This window comes from Phalacrocorax aristotelis, chromosome 4 (genome assembly GCF_949628215.1).
Source record: "Phalacrocorax aristotelis chromosome 4, bGulAri2.1, whole genome shotgun sequence".
Classification (NCBI taxonomy): Eukaryota; Metazoa; Chordata; class Aves; order Suliformes; family Phalacrocoracidae; genus Phalacrocorax; species Phalacrocorax aristotelis.
The window spans coordinates 3,317,101-3,332,992 of NC_134279.1; the positions used below are offsets into that span (position 1 = coordinate 3,317,101).

A 15,892-nucleotide genomic window follows, 5' to 3' on the forward strand; every position below is an offset into this window, starting at 1 on the left:
GCTGCGCTCTGGAGCGCAGCTGGAGTAGAAGGAAGCCCTGTCGAGGTGCTCCACGGTGTGGATGGTGCAGAAAGAATTGACACCAGCAAAACACCACTGCAATCACAAAGCCAAGCCTCAGATGCTAAGAAACATTGAGTGTTTAACAGTGTTAGTCTTGCCTAAGTTTTTATCTATGGCTCTGCATCTAGCTGATCTTTTGCTTGTCTACTCTGCTCTCTAGTTGCTCTTCCATGTCTGTGCTCCTGACCTCAGTCTCCCTTTTTATGGCTGCTTTCTGAATTTCTTCTTTCTCGGGCATTTGTCTGCAGAGTCAGTCACAGCCCTGCTGACTAGCTCCTGCCTCCAGGCTCTTTGCTGTTGAATCCCATCTTTTGCCCTGCTCCACCTGCCCTTCCACGGCAGGCTCTCTGATCCTCTCTGCTTTCGCATGACTGCATCTCTTTTGCCCTCTGCTTTTCAATCTGGCAGCTTGCTCTTACTTGGTGCCGTTGAGAACACAGGCTATCTGCTACCAGCTCTGGGATCCAGCGATCATGGGGCTGCAACAGAAAGGGGGAAAAAAAAAAACCCAAACAACAAACCAACTGGAAATCTAGCTGCTAAAATGTAAATTGTTTGTAGTGAGCAGAGCAAACTGTGCCTGTACATGTGTTCCTTTGCACTGCCCTTCCTCCTTCATAGCTTTACTGTTTCCCCAATTTTAGAAATGTTTTCACAGAGGCTGTTTCTGACTACATTGCTTCAAACTGTGGGAATAGTTTTTAAAGTGAGACCATCACCAAATTGGTGGGAAAAGAACTCACAAATTACTCTTTTTGTGGTTCATTTTTTGAAAGCTCCTTGACTGTTTTGGGGGATGCTGAGCCAGATACCTGGGGTGGAAATGGTAGGGTTTTTTCTGCATCACCATTAGCAATGTTATAAGCACCTGAAGGACTTGCAGTAGAAAAGTTAGAGCAAGCCAGGCAGCCGGGTGGATGTACAGACAGACAGCCTTGGATAGAAGCAGTCCAAGCAGACACTAGCAGACCTCTGCTACTAGGGGCTTCCCCCAAAATTACTGTAGCAACTGGAAAGGATTTGGCATTGGTACCCTGCACATCACGTGTGAGCTGCTTCACAGCATATCCAGAGCCTTTGCTTGGCTGTTACCAGCTGATCTCCTCAGCCCTGAGCTGTGGGTGCCCCTGGCCCCTGCCCCGAAGGATGCTCAGCAGCACCCAGGCAGCGTCCGTGCCAGGAGCGCTTCCTGAGGGTGAGGGCATGAGGTGGGCAGCCTGGGAAGACAGATGGATGGCATCAGTGTGGGAGGTGGGAAGGAGGGGTTATCAGGTTTGGAAAGGCTCCTGAGATCTGGTCTGGTTGCAGGAGGCCCGGCTCTGTCCTTTCTGTCTGTCACAGAGCTGGTGATCAACTCCAGCACTTGTCCTACGGGGCTGCGGCTTTGCGCAAGGTACGCTCCTGCAGTGTGCCACAACATCAGCAAAAAGACTTTTTATTCCGGCAGGCTCCTTCAAACACTGTTTTTGCTCCACTGCCTCAACCGAACCGTGGTAAGATGCTGTGTTACGTGGCAGGAGCAGGGCTAGCGTGAGAGGAGGCGAGAAAGCAACGTGCTCCTGTGTGCCAGGGAAATAAGAGACGGCCCCCGTGGTCTAGCAACACACACAGCGTCGTCCTCTGCGAGTTCAGAGCATGCACGGCTCTGCCATTCAATCCCGGCTAACAGTGTGCGACAGCCTGAGCCTCCCAGGTGCAAAGGGCTTCGGCACAGCCTGGCTAGTCACTTCCCTGCTTGGGGTTTCACAGCTCCATTGAAGAGCCCATCCTGGCACCTCGGAGATGTTAGCCTCGCACAGTTTGTCACTGAAACCCTCCAGTAATTTCACACACTCCTCTAATAAAGTTCTCCAAGGCTGTCATGTATTTTCATGTATTTCCCCTATTATTTCTCCCTGCTTGAGCCTTTCAGATAATTGATGATACTTTAGTTAATCATTTTCCCCCTCCTTTGTTTGCCAGGTACCTCAGCCTTGAAGGGATCCTTTTCATTTAGAATCCGTGTCTTCTCTTAAGTAATTGATCACCGTGCACCCGGGGACACCCAATTCACAGCCGAGTGGGATCAACCTTCATGAATAATCAAAATGCTGTGGCCGTGCTGCTGCAGGACTGCAAGCGAGCTCTGGATGTGCTCCTGTCAGCAAAGGCTGACATGGGTGAGGAAGACGAGCGAGAATACCGGCGGTGCCAAGGTGAGGTCCCCAGGAGAGGCGGCAGGGCCACGGCAGCCGCCGCTGGTCCTCAGCCCTGCCCTGTTTTTCTTCTCCTGGCAGATGAGTGTCAAGAGATGCCTGGATTTCAAGGCCATGAATGGGATGCGGGTTACAGGCAGGCAGGGAAAGAAGTCCACTTTGTTGCAGTGAATTGCTGTCAGTTCTAATTTTAGGCTTCAGTAAACATGAGGCTGTAAGGAACAGTTTAGTTTGGGAGGAACAATGCCCAAAAGTTTGCTGATGCACATAAATTTCAGTTATTAAGAAAAAAGGAAAGAAAAAAAAAAAGGATGCAACTTCTGAATAAGGGCACATATTTCCTCTCCTTTCATAGGAACTGGGGGAGGGCTTTTTCTGTTTGTTAGCTTCTCCTAATATATTAAAGAGCTCATTGCCTGAATCTTTATCTTGTAAAATGTGTGTGACCTCTATAAGTGGTGTCCAAAGAAGAAAAACGTCCAATATCCCTCTTGAAAGGAAAATCTATGCTAGTTAATGGCTGGAATAAATAACGGGGAAGGGAAGCAGTATTTAGTGAGAGCTGTAATAGAAGGGTTCTTAATTTGTTTTAATGCTGGAAACCAGCATTTATTTTGGTATTGCTGTGGTGCTTTGAGACTGGTTTGTGGAAAAAAAAAAAAAATTATTCTTAATTCTAGTGGAAATCCAGTTCACATGAATCATGAAAGGATGTAGTAGACTCTGTTCAGTCTTCTCTAGGTTCAGACTTTCAGAGGGGTACATAACTATATTGCTACGGCTTTTTTATTCATGAAATAAAAGCCAGATTTGAATTGCAGAACTTGTTTTAATTATGCCTTTTTGGTACAGGGTAGGGAGCTTACGTGCTCCTTTGTGCCACACGCAAAAATAACTTTAGCAAGTACAGAATAATATAGTAAAGGACGAAGGTGGAACTTCTGGGGGAGGAAAAAAGGCATTAGCAAAAAAAAAAAAAGACAAAACAATCTCTTTATGTGCAGATTTTCCTTTGCCTGACACATCTGCAGTGCTGTCCATTTTCCAGTTTAGTGTTAATAATGTTTAGTCTTGCTTTGCATGAATGACTCGGCCATAACGTTAATTTGATCTTTAAAATCCTTTGTTTGTCTTGGAGCGCAGAGCCGTTGAGAATACGTTTTTTCCGACCATCCTTGTTCTTGCTGGGAGGTCAGCTGCCTTTTTCTGAAGCACCTAAGTCTGTTTGCGGTGGAGGGTGGCATATAGGTTTCTGTTATGGATACTGGAAGATTTTTCTCTTTGTTTTCAACAAAGGGGACTTTGTTTCTTCATCACAAATTCTTTTAAGTTTTATTATGGGTCCTTAGAATAGGCTCTTGAGCTCCTAATCAGGTAGGCTTTTTTCCCTCATCCTCCTCCCTCCTTTTCTCCTATTAAATACCGCAAAGTATGAGAAATAATCAGTTTAGTTCCAGATAAGGTAAATCAGTGCCCTTATAATCACTCGATTAGACATGGTCCTTCAGGTAATCTGCTTCAGGAAATGGGCGATCAGAGCCTGAAGTGATGCTCGGGCTTTTCCGAGGACCGTGTTCCCATCAGCCGAAAGAAAAATACCCAGCAGCGGGGCGGTGACAGCGACATTAATAACCGCCGGGGCTCTCTGCCCGGGGAAGGCCGGGCCTCGCAGGTCGGCAGCTCTCGGCTTCGGGGGGACCCTCCCAGCACAGAGGCAGAGGGGGTTTCTTCGCCCCCCTCTCCTCCTGGGGCTGCCTTTGTTCGCCCCAGCTTTCTCAGACTAGGCGCAGGAGGAACTGAAAGACAAATTATGGGGGGGAGAGGAGGAGTGTGTTCTTATATCGCTTTAGCTGAGGGGGCAGAGTGGGTGTCAGATGGGTCTGGATGGCTTTTTTTATTTCTTTTTAGGCTAGAAATAGTTCCAATCAACTTTTGTGCTAGTTTCACCTTCATTAATTAATGAATTTCTGTTGTCTGCAGTAAGAACAGCTGTCTATTAAAGAATAAACTCTTGTTCTGGCACTTGGATTTTAGCTGAAAACTGCAGGACTGTTCACATGAGCTTCCCAACTAGTTGGTGTGGTTCTAGTGGATGCTCTTGCGATACAACGTCATTTTATTGTCATTAATACCCTAATTGTGTTTATTTCTGTGTGGTGACAGCTAGATGTCACAGCAAGGCTCGAAGCGGTATCCTGCTAGGCTTACACGAATGTCCAACCCCAAAGGTGGTTAAAGGCTCCTAGATTGCCAAATCCTTCTGAAGACATTACCCTGGTTTCCTTTCGTAACCAGCTCGGCAGTAGAGATTGCTGAGGATGTGTCTTAAAAAAAATCAAAGTTAAATATTCAAGACTTTGGCAGTATTCTTGGTTCTTTGGTACATCAAGTAGGGGAAGGATTAAGGTTTAAGTAAGGATAATATGGAAAACAGGAACAAGAGGACAGCGGTAACACCTTTACGCTTTAGGGAGGATACCAAGCTCCACGTTATCCCACTGATTATTTTCATAGCTGCTGACGCTATTTTCCTGTTTTAGTGTTATATAAGTAAACGTGAGTTTGTGTGGAAAAGAAGAAGAAGGTAGAGAAGGAGACAGAAAGGCTGCCTCTGTAAACATCCTATTTCTCTTTCTCTAGATTCTTCCCCAAAATGTCGGTCCTATGGGATCATATGGGGAAACGTGCTTGCTGTGACTGCCTTCGGGGGTCCCCCCCCAATTTTCCTTTGGAAAAGAGTTTGGGAAGCTCAGTCTTCCCCCTTCTACACAGTAGGGGATGAAGCCCTCTGCCCATCATTTTGCGTTGCTTGTGATGAGCTGGGTATCCCTGCTCCTGCACTGATTTTTGCAGTGGGAGGTGCAGGGGTTGAGAGCACAGCCTCCTCCCCCCTCCAGCTCAGCCGCTGGGCCACCTTGCCATGGCATGGAGGGCTGAGCCCCTCCAGACACCACTTCAGAAGGGCAGGGAAACGTGGCTGTGCGTGGAGCTGGGGTGTGTAAGGGGAGACGTGTCCAGAGCTGCAGCAACAAGTGAGAAAATGTGGGTTGGAAAAAGTAATATCTTTTTAAAGGTGACTTTTTCTAAAAAGGGCCCTAAATATTCAACTTCCCACTTTTTCCCAGGAAAAATGTACCGGTGAATGCACTGAAATATGAGCGTGGAATAGACTTCATGTAGTGTGTTTTCTACAGTCACCTGTAAAGGATGGATTAAAAAAAAAGTAATACGTTTATTGCATTGCCTCGTTAAAGCAATGATGGTCTCTGAGCAGGGTTTTTTTCTGGGGATTAATGGCCAGAAGGGGCCAGCTCTGCAGCTGATGATCACCATTAACCCCATCTGGTCAATAATCCTTGTTAATCCAGTTTTATTGGCCAGAGAGTCTGCCCAGCCAAGTGGTTAGCACAGCACACTCAGGCTTGTGGTTTCACCCCTGTTTTAAGGAAAATTAAAATGTGGGCTTAAGCTGAAAGGAAGGGGCAATCCCAGGCCAGATCTCTAGCTGTGTGCTCCTACTAGCAGTTGCATCCCTAGTCGGATCAGGTTGGAGATGCAGCTGAAGCTGATGGTTATATGGGAGGTGAAGGAGCAGGACATGGGCATGGGCCAAACGGTGCTCTTGCCTTGCGAGCTCTGTCATGTTGCTGGAGGATCAGGGGCCAGAGCTGGGAATACTTAGCCCTCCCACCAAAAACAACCAACCCCACCTGTCTTTTGACTCTTTTGTGCTTGGCCTTTCTGGGTGGGAGGGAAGCTGTGCTTTGGTTTGGGTTTGGAAACCCTCAGGGTAAAGGCATGAGGACTGGGGTTTCCATGTGGCTCCATGCTCGCCATGCCTGGGTAGGAGCATGCCTGGACCAAGGGCACTAATTGCTTTATAGGGTCCGGGTTTATCTCCCAGTTTCGATGTGGCTTTTCAAGCTGTCTCTGCTGACTCCGCAAGCCCTGAGCAAGGGGGACAGGTCTTCTGTGCTGTTGACCTAGTTTGTTCTGCAAAGAGTCCTCACAGGGCAGAACAGGTTTCCTCCTGTCTCTCTTGGAGTAGTTCTTCACGCCCAGCCAGCCACCAGCCGGTGTGACTTCCTGCTAAAAGCCTTTTTAATGGCTGATGGCTCCCATTTACCTGGAGGGCAGAGCAGCCAAGGGTAACAGATGACAGGCGAGCTCGCCATCCCTCCAGATGAGACTGGTGGCAAGAGCTAAGAGCTGGTAGCATCTGGGAGAAGGTCTGAGAGGGAGGGGTGGCATGCCTTTTGCAGGGTAGGTGCTCTGTCTTAAGTGTTTCGGCTGAACTCTCTACAATATCTTTACCTGCTCTTTGACCTTTTCAGCTTTGCTTCCTGAGGACTTGAGGACCCTTCTGGAAGAGGCAAAGGAAATGAAGTGGCCCTTTGTGCCGGAGAAGTGGCAATACAAACAAGACCTCGGCCCAGAAGACAAAACAAACCTGCAAGATATGATCAGCGCGAGGCTCCCCGATTTGCTGGTATGGAGTTCAAAACACCTGTTGCATAAAATGTCCTGCTGAGGTGCTTGAGGGCACACAGAGCCCTGGTAGGTAGTATCACCCATGGTTTCAGGGGCTTGTTTTTCTGCATGGTGGCATCAGCAGGTGAGCAACTGCTTGGCAAGCAGAGGTCAGCAAGTCTGTTGGGATGGGGCAGCTCACAAAGGCCAAAGGGCCAAAATAGAGATGTGGGGTTTATTTGTTTTGGTCCTCAGACAAGAGGGACCCAGAAGCTACGTAGTTTCTGATATTTTTTTTTTTAATTAAAGTTGCTGTGAAGCAACATGAGTGAATTAAGGTTTCCTACTTGTGATGCAGCTCACCTCCATGTCACCACTGCATCAAAGTCCTGCCCGCTGCTGCCACTGCAAGCAAGCCAAGGGTGTGAGATCAGCGGGAGCTCTGCCTTGGGGTTAGGCTTCTGGTCTGTTGGCTGTGTAGCTTGTCGTAAATGGGTGTGCGACACCACTCAAGGCTGTGGGTTTGAGGTCTTGCTGGTACCTGCAGTTTTATGTGGTCTCCAAGTGCAGGAAAGATAAAATGGATTCAAGTGATAATGCCTGGAAGCACTCAAAACATTTGGCTGTTGCTGTGCAAGGAAAAAAGTGGCTAGGTAGTAATGACAAAGACATTGCGGAGCAGAGGGCACTGGCTTTGCCTTGTCTAGAAGTGATCCCAGAGGTACGTAGGGATTGTCCATGCTTTGAGCACCTTGCAGAGCATTCACTGGAACATGCAGCAATGACTTCGACCGCATTTATGCTGTTTCAGCTCTCTTTCATGCTCAGCCCACTCTAGTTCAGGCACTTGCTTTGTCTATTCCTCTGGTTTCACAGGGCAGTTCTGTTTCCACTAAGATAATGTTTACCTCTCTTCTGAAGAACTGCTATTAAAATAAAACTAAAATGCTGAATGTTTACATAAAATTAGAAAAAAAACCCATGAATTTGAAGAGTGCTGTGCTTTGTTTAATTCAGTACTGCTGGGAGGCAATGGGGATTACTCACTTCAGTAGGGCTTGCACAATTCATCACCTGCTTTTCTTATCTCAAGAAAATTACTTGACAGGATCCCTTTGAGGACCAAAGCTGGCCAAAACCTAGGCAGGAGAGGCAAGAATTTAATGTGACTTCTGTGAGTAACAGATACTTGGCTGCGTAAGGAGTTGTAGGATCCAAATGGTGCTTGGGGATCCCACCCTGGAAGGTGGTGAGTTTCAGCTTCAAGAGTAGAAGGTGGCAAGAAATGTGGATTGCTTTTTGCTTTTCTGATTTTCTCAGAGATATGTCAGGCATGACTTGTAGCAAATAGAGGACTCCCTTTTCAATGGTAAAGGTAATATTGAGGCTAATGAGTATCCCTTTGGGAGGACAGACGTGAAGTAAAAATGAGGTTTGTGAGGTGTTTGGGGTGGTTAGTTGTTTTGGGACTTTTTTTGCTTACTGTGGTGTATGTCTGAAGCCAACACAGTCCCGTTCCTCATGGGAAGGGGCAGTCTGGCCTGAAAATCTGGAGTTTGGGGCAGCAAGGTCTGGCCCTGCTGAAATCCCAGCTGCAAAACTGCTGTTAACTCCAAGGTGGCCAGGAGATTTCACCTGCTCCAGAGACAGCCCTGCCCAAGTAAGGCCAGCAAGTTTTGTTTGAGGATGACACTTACTTTTGAATAGCCCTGAGCAACAAGAAGCTCGGAAAAGCCAACTGCAGGGCTGGGAGGTGTCAGCCCCGGCATCCCCTCGCCAGCATCCCACATTGCAGGGATCCTGAATTTGCTTGGAGGGGGCGGGGAGCTGCTGCTTCTTGGGTATTTATTTTCTCTTTCTCTTTGGTGTGTGTGGCCTTAGACAGAAATTTATGGCAGAGGTTGACCTCTTTTACAATCGCCGCGCAGCACTCTAACTTTGGAGCGTTTGTCTGCTCTCTCCCAGGATAAACACCTGCAGTAAACTCCCTGAGAGACCTGGCTAGATGGGAGATTAATGTGGCTGTAATAGTAGAGCAGTGTTTGCAGCATTATGCCCTCTCCCCAGGTAGATGGATCTTTTCTGAGATGATACCAATTATTTATTGCTGAAACATCTGTTGATAACTGCAGCTGCCCTTGTTAAACAAAGCATATCATGGGGTCATAGACTATAGGGACCTAAAATCCTACCGCATGCTAGTTTTAGACTATTCACCGACACCCCCTGAAGTCCATTGGTTACTGTTGTCTTCAATGTTTCATCCTGCGGTTGCAAATACTTTGTAAACGTTGTGCTGCCTTTCCCCATGCGCTTTGAAGTATTATTTCATCTTCATCGGTAATTTATATTCCAGTGCCATTGTACCATGGGAAAAAGGGAAAACCTTTTTTGTTTTCCATTTAATTGTAGATAGACTGACATTTTGACCTGTATTATTAGTATTAGTCAGGAAAAGGGATTTTTTTTTTCCCCTTCATCCATTCCTCCCCTTTTTTTTTTTTAAATAAAATTTCAAGGCAAAGCAAAGGCTGCTTCAGTTCTTTGAATAAAAAGCTGGGGAGGGAAATGAGGCTGAAGAGAAGTGATTACAGTGTGATGAGGAAAGATAAAAGTCTGAGCAACTTTTTTTTTTCTTTTTTTGGCATGAGGGACAGAAGGATAATTTAATTCCCTGGAGGAAAAAAACCTAAGGCTTTGTCAATTTATTGTTCAGAAAAACCTTTAAAAATTTTCATCGCTGTTTATTTTAATTTGCCATGCTTAGAATAAGCTCATAAACCGTAATTCATTACATTTAAAAAGTGCTTTGAGATCCCCGAATGAAAGGCACTTCATTACCATAACACACTGGTGGTGTTACGAGGAGGCCGAGCTGGCTACCAGCGCTCACCATGAGGATGTTTTACTCTGTGAGTAGGCTGAAAAGCTCCATGAGACCCGCACAGTGAGTAAGCGGATTAGGCTTTGGCTTCAAGGGTTTGCCTTAGTGTTGCACTTTAAAAAGTGGGATACCCGTTGCTGGCGGCTGCATGCTACTTTGACACATCAAGAAGGCAAAGCCACCTGCACCTGCAGCCTTTTAAAGTGCTCTTCTTCGCCTTTGCGGTGGGATGCTCATTAATTCTGCACGCTGGCTGAAGCAGTAGGAAGGCATGGCACAACCAGCTTGGGGGAGCAGGGGGTAGCGGCAAGCCAGGCTTTCCTCAGAGCTCTCTTGCTGCAGCCTCGGTTCAACGGGAGCTGTGCTGCTGCCAGAGCAGGGCTTAGGGCAATTTTTGGCAACATACACAAACTTCTATTTTTTTTTTTGTGCTCTTTCTTTCCACTATATGAAATCGTTGAACCTCTTTAGGGATTTTAAGGCAACAGATTTACTGCAATCCTTGAGGCAAACCAACGCTTCTGGTTTTGCAAAATCTTTGCATCTTATGAAAGGTTGGGTTTTTTGGTTGGGTTTTTTTTTTTCTTTTTCCTGCCAGGGATTCACCAGCCAATACAAAGGCCATCCCAGTTCAACAAGCTCAACATACTGTTCATACCATTTTCCACATTTTCCTAGCAGGTTTTAAGACAGCTTCCCTGTCAGCTGCCGCCCCCCGTCTCAGCCTGAACACCCCTTTGGTGGGAATCTGCACTAAGGCTTGAAGGGTGGTAACCAATACCTGTATCCAGAGCAAAAACCGGGAAACCCTGGGATTTTTTTTTTAACAAATCAAGGCAAAATCAGAATTGTAACAGCATCCTTGCTGACGAGTATAAATAAGGAGGGATAGCGTTTTCTCTTTAAATACAACACGTGCTGTGGCGTTCGGACTGGGGCTGCAGATACAAAAGGGAGGCTGCCAGGGGTTACTGTTCCTGCACGTTTCCCCTATCCCAAGGGAAGGAATCAGCCTTACGGTCGGTGACCAGCCAATAGAGGGCAACATGCCCATGTACACGTAGGCTTTGATCCCACAAACCCTGCTGTGGGTTTTGTTGAAGGACAGCTTTCTGCACACAAGTAGTTCACTTGTGGGACGATTCATATTTTAATTGTTGGTTTTTTTTTTCAAGATTGCAGCCCGTTTGCAAACCCATTGTAATGATGTAGGGCTTTACTTGATTTTTATCATATGTATCAATAGTTCCTGCATCCAGACTGAGGCATTCAGCCATGGACCAGGATCTGCTGGGATAGGTACAGTGTCAATACAAAAGGAAAAGGCCACAAGAGTAGGGCTCCTGCAGCTCCCTCTGCACCTGCCGTAGGGATCTGCGCAGGCTGACTCTGCGTTCCCTGCTGTGGATGGGGAAGCATGGATCCTAGCCCTGTTGTCACAGAAACTCATGGGATTTAATGGGAATATTGGAAAGAGTAGAAAATAAGGCCCCGCAGCCCTTGCCTGGGCCTTGGCGAATTACCTGCTGATGGATTGCCATTAGGGAAACCATTCTGAGGGACATGCCCTAACTACCCTGGGGAGGGGGGGTGTGGCACTTAAGAGCTGGGAGCCTTTGAATAAGAACTAAACAGGGGGCTGAGGATTTAGTTTTCTCTTCCTTCTAACTGTTAGTGTGGTAATAGGAGAATTAAAGATCTAAATAGTAGCCCTGGAGTCTTGGTTGTTCAGGCTGACCTTTTGGTAGCTGCATTGTAAGAGCTCTTCTTGGGTGACCCCAGTGGAATGGAGAGCGTTGTAAGACAGCGCTGTGGCCATGGGCTGAATTCAACCCGAGAGGGAATCTGTGGCACCCCAGCTTCCCTCATGCTACGCGGTCCCTGGTGCTCTGTAAATGAGAAGTATCAGAGATCAGGTGCCAGGCGGGAGAGCTTCCGCGGTCCATGGTGACTGCCCTGATGCTGCCAGTGTGCAATGCTGCAAAGCACTCAGTCTTCTGCTGCCTATGTGGGAAGACTACAGCAGAATTTATGTGGACCACCAAATAAAAGAAATGGAAGTCTGCTCCTGGGTCCCTCTAGGACTGTACTTTCCTCATGGGTAGTATTTCCTCTTCTCAGATGCAGCTTCATGGAATATCTCCTCCTTGAAAAAGACTTTAAAATATTTTGTTATTGAGATTGCTATGTTATGTTTTCCTTCCAAATTAAACTACTTCACAAATGGATTGGTGTTTTCAGGACACAGATTTAGGAAAGAGACCCTCGGATTTTTAGCTGGTTATAACGGTCTTGATGCCGCCTTCTCAGGGGGTGTTCTGTCACTGGCACTTAGCTATTTTTAAGTATTAAAATATCCCCCTCAACATAGTATTTTAATGTACCACAGGGAATTGCCACCATAATTTATAAATAGTCTAGAGCTTGAGCACCACAGGACAGATCAGGACCACCAAATAATTGTTGTACCTATCCTTGGTAATAATTAAGAAGAGGCACCCCTGCCGATGACTGTGGTCCCCTGAATCCCTGCTGCCTTGTCAGATACACGATGCCCTCAGGGGCTCCCCCTCAAGGAGCTTCCTCGGCACTTTAAAGGGTTCTGCTTCTGTCCTCACCCCAAAATGCTGCTGTTCAGCAGTCTGAGCCGCCTGCTGCTCTCCTCCCTCCTGAGACAGCTCAAGTTCATCAGCAGATGGTTCTCCCACTTGCCCCCGCGGGTAGGTGCGCTCCATTATTGCTACTCAGCACAGAGAACTACATGCCAACAGCAGCTTGATCAGGGATGGTGCCTTCTGTGCTTTATGTTGATGGGCTGTGGGAGGTCCTCTCTGTCCTGTGAGGGATGGAGCTGGTCCTGCCAGCGGGACTCTCCTGGCACTGGTTTGCTGGAGCTCTGCTTCCTGCAAACAGCAGTGGCCCTCAGAGGGTGGAAGCTGAGAGCAGCTCGTTGAACATGCCAATAGAAGTGAAGTGAAATTAGTGGCAAGTTAAATTGCAAAAATGGGGGGCTTTTGAAAAAAGCAGTTCTTCTTGCTCTAGTACTTTCTCAGTTGGTGAAGCAAGATGCGGTCTGTTGTAAAAAAGTGACCCATTCTGTGGTGTTTTATGCTGCTAATAATGGACCTAGTGCTGCTCCCACTGAATAAAAACCCAACTCTCCATTGCCTTCAGGATGAATAACTTGAGCTAATTAACAGCTTCAGAAGCTCAAGCCATTAAATGGGGTTCTCCACTGCTCCAAGCAGAGAGGAAAGTGTCCAGGAGCTTCTTATTACTCAGTGTGCAGCTATTTACTGTGTGACTTGACCATCCCGTGTTTCAAGCGTATCCATCTGCGTGCTTTCTTCTGCCCATCACAGAGGTGGTAGGAGGTTTAATTCCTTGTTATTTGTTGAGTGGGCTCTGATTGCCAGCTGAAAGGCAGAGATTGATAGAGAAGTCCCATGTGGTGACAGCAGCTTTGGTCTCTTGGAAAGACAGGCTTTGCTAACAGCGCGTGGGGTAAAAGGGTGAAAGATTTCAGCCAAATCCATTGGTGTTGTGACTCTGTTTAATCTGACAGGGGAGGAACATAGGGGGAAAGAAAACCGGGCAATTTGTTAGGGTTCAGTGAAGTGCTAACTAGGCGCAGCTCTTGGGAGGGAGCTGAAGTACCTGGAATTATATGCCACTGAAACTCCTGCCCTGTGCACAGACTTGGAAAATCTTTGCTGACTGCTCTTGGTTTTGGTTATTTTTTTCCTTAAGATATTAAACCTCAACTGCAGTTAGAAATGAAACAAAGACTGTGAAACAGTCTGAGACGAAGGGATATAAGCAACCACAGAAATCCAGAGCGTCTGCAAAAGTGTGGGGACGCTCTGCAAGTGGAATGATTCCTGCCCCTGCTTTCTAACTTAGCCACTTGCAGAAGCCTTTTCCCAAAGGACACCTTCCCAAGCCTACAGGCTGGGGTGGGGGGGGATGCCTTCGGGATTCTTGCTTTATAAAGAGGGCAGAGAGAGTGGATTAAATCAATATTTCATTTATTTGGGCTTGTAATTCCTCTTACATCAGCCGCCACATAAAGATTTTCCCCTATTTTCTTCCCCTCCTCCTCATCCTCATTTACTATGCACCAATAATTTCCCTTTGACGCTTTCCTGCCAGTCCTAGTGCCAGATGGCCCCGGTTCTGAGCTTCTCCCCTCTCTTGGGAGCGGCTCCCATTGTCAATGCAAAGGAGGCGTCGTGGCTTTGAACCCAAAGCTGGGACCCAAACTTCAGCCCCGGCTTGAGGAGGAGCTAACTCACTAATGCAGGAAACCATGCAAACAGCACACCCTCCCACTCATTGCCATTAAGGAAAAAAAACCCCTTCACTAAAGGCTGTTTTGCATTTTCCCCAATGGTCCGTGTATAGAAATCTGGTGCAAATTTAATTCTCTCACCACCTGATTCCACTTCCCAGCCGCGAGGTTCCCTTTGTGTCATAAACTCAATTAGACATATGCATTTCACATCATGGACACAGATGTGAAAACAAAGTGCGCACGTACCTCGCTCTTTCTCTCTCTCTCTCTGTGTCGATGCGCCTACGTTGGCTTTAAAGCGATAAAGAAAGTGAGTAAATCTGTTTAGGGCGCTATGCAGAACAAAGTGTCGGGCTGCGGCGAGCGGCGTCGAGTTTCTGGTTGTGTCGGGGTCGGCTGTGACAACGTGGAAGTCAATAGGGTTTTCCTGGGCTGGGCTGGGTGACAAGGACCCGCTCCCCTGTTTCATTTCAGAGTGGCGTGGGGAGGGTCTTTGTGCACGGTTTGGGTGCGTGCCCAGCACGCCGGTGCATTAGCTGTAGGTGCTGAGGAATTTTCCAGCCACACGAGTTGGCAGGGAATGAAAGGAGCGGGTATTAATTTCTTGGTGTACTGCTTGGAACAGGGGGGACGTAATTGCAAAGCCTGACATCGAACCGTGTTTCTGTGTGCCACACAGCATGCAGCCCTGCCTTTTAAAAAAAAATAGCCGAGTTTCTCCCCCTGGCTTGACTTTTCTACATTTTGTGTCCATTTGGGTTTGGAGAGGGACACAAGAGGTTTCGGCATTGAGCGGAGAGTTAAATTATGCAGCTGCAAGACTGCCAAGCCCTTCAGAATAGGATGCTTCGTTTAGATTTTCCACAATGCTATTGAAGTGCTTATTTTCCTCCTGAAGAGACACAAACAGATGCAAACTTCTGTAAACACTTTAGAAATGAATTCAGTGAGTTTGGCCTCTCAGCAGTGCTCAATAGCTGACAGAAAAATGTCTAATTAGTGCAAGTGGAAATAATAGGGCCACTTGGATTCCTTCCATCCTCCTCCAAGTCTACTTTTCCTAGGAACTCAAAGGCCCTTTTGTTTGGTAGGTCACCCTCTCTCAGGCTTTTGTGCTCCGATCTATTAAAGGAAGAAGGGGAGGAAAAAAAATAGATTAGGCGATGCTCTGTGCTTAAATATATGGCCTGTTGATGAGCATTTCGAATGGCTGGTTTGCAGTGTCAGTTTACAGGTGCTTGGAGAAGGGGATTCCTCCATTGTTGGCCGGCACAAGCGGAGCTGTGCGTGCCCAGCTCCAGGAATCCTTTTCAAGTGCCATCCTCTTAGAAAATCCAACCCGGGCTCAGGGAAGAAAAAAAGGGAAATTTGTACAAATCCGCTTCGCTGAAGTGCAAACAAGCTAGCAAACGCTTGCAACAGATTGGTGCTGCAAGCCGGCCATCGTGCCGTACAGTGTGGGCTCTCCTCCCAACAGTTTGACATGAGCTTTCTCCCGCACACCTCAGACGGTGGTTATGCTGCTGAAAGTCGAGTCTTGTGGTCAGATCGTGGGGCTCTGAGCTAAAAGCAAAGAGAATAGAAATGAGGCTAGAGAGGAGTCCAAGAAGCTTGGGTGGTATCTAAAGCCGTTTGTGGACATTGCTGTCTCTCGGGCTCTGCCTGTGCGTTTACACAAGGAAGGCAAGGGTAGGAGGCTGGTGCTAAGGCAAAAATGGGAGAGTTTTAGAGGGGATTTGGACTTCTTGGCAGCCTCCCATCCTCTGATGGCACTGTGGAGCCTGATCCTCCCTCTCCTGTGCTGCTTTTGCTCTGTCATGAGAGGAGTTACTCACTGACATGAATGAGATGAGAAACACATCTTTTTTTTCCTGAGCAGGCTTCGTATCGTTTAATATGGGGTTTTGTCCTGGTGTTTTATCTTTTTTTTCTTGTATTTGAGCACACCTCAAAGCAGTACTCAACCATTGCCAGCTCCCAGGTGTT

At 47.1% G+C, this 15,892-nt stretch overlaps 1 protein-coding gene across 1 annotated transcript in view; it reads left to right on the forward strand.

Moving 5' to 3' along the window:
- ALPK1 (alpha kinase 1) overlaps positions 1-15,892 on the forward strand; it is a 49,809-nt gene that overhangs the window by 15,035 nt on the left and 18,882 nt on the right. Inside the window, exons 2-3 of the mRNA XM_075090071.1 lie at positions 2,026-2,258; positions 6,593-6,747. Coding sequence (XP_074946172.1) covers positions 2,138-2,258; positions 6,593-6,747 — 276 coding nt within the window. The 5' untranslated portion in view covers positions 2,026-2,137. The remainder of the gene's footprint in view (positions 1-2,025; positions 2,259-6,592; positions 6,748-15,892) is intronic.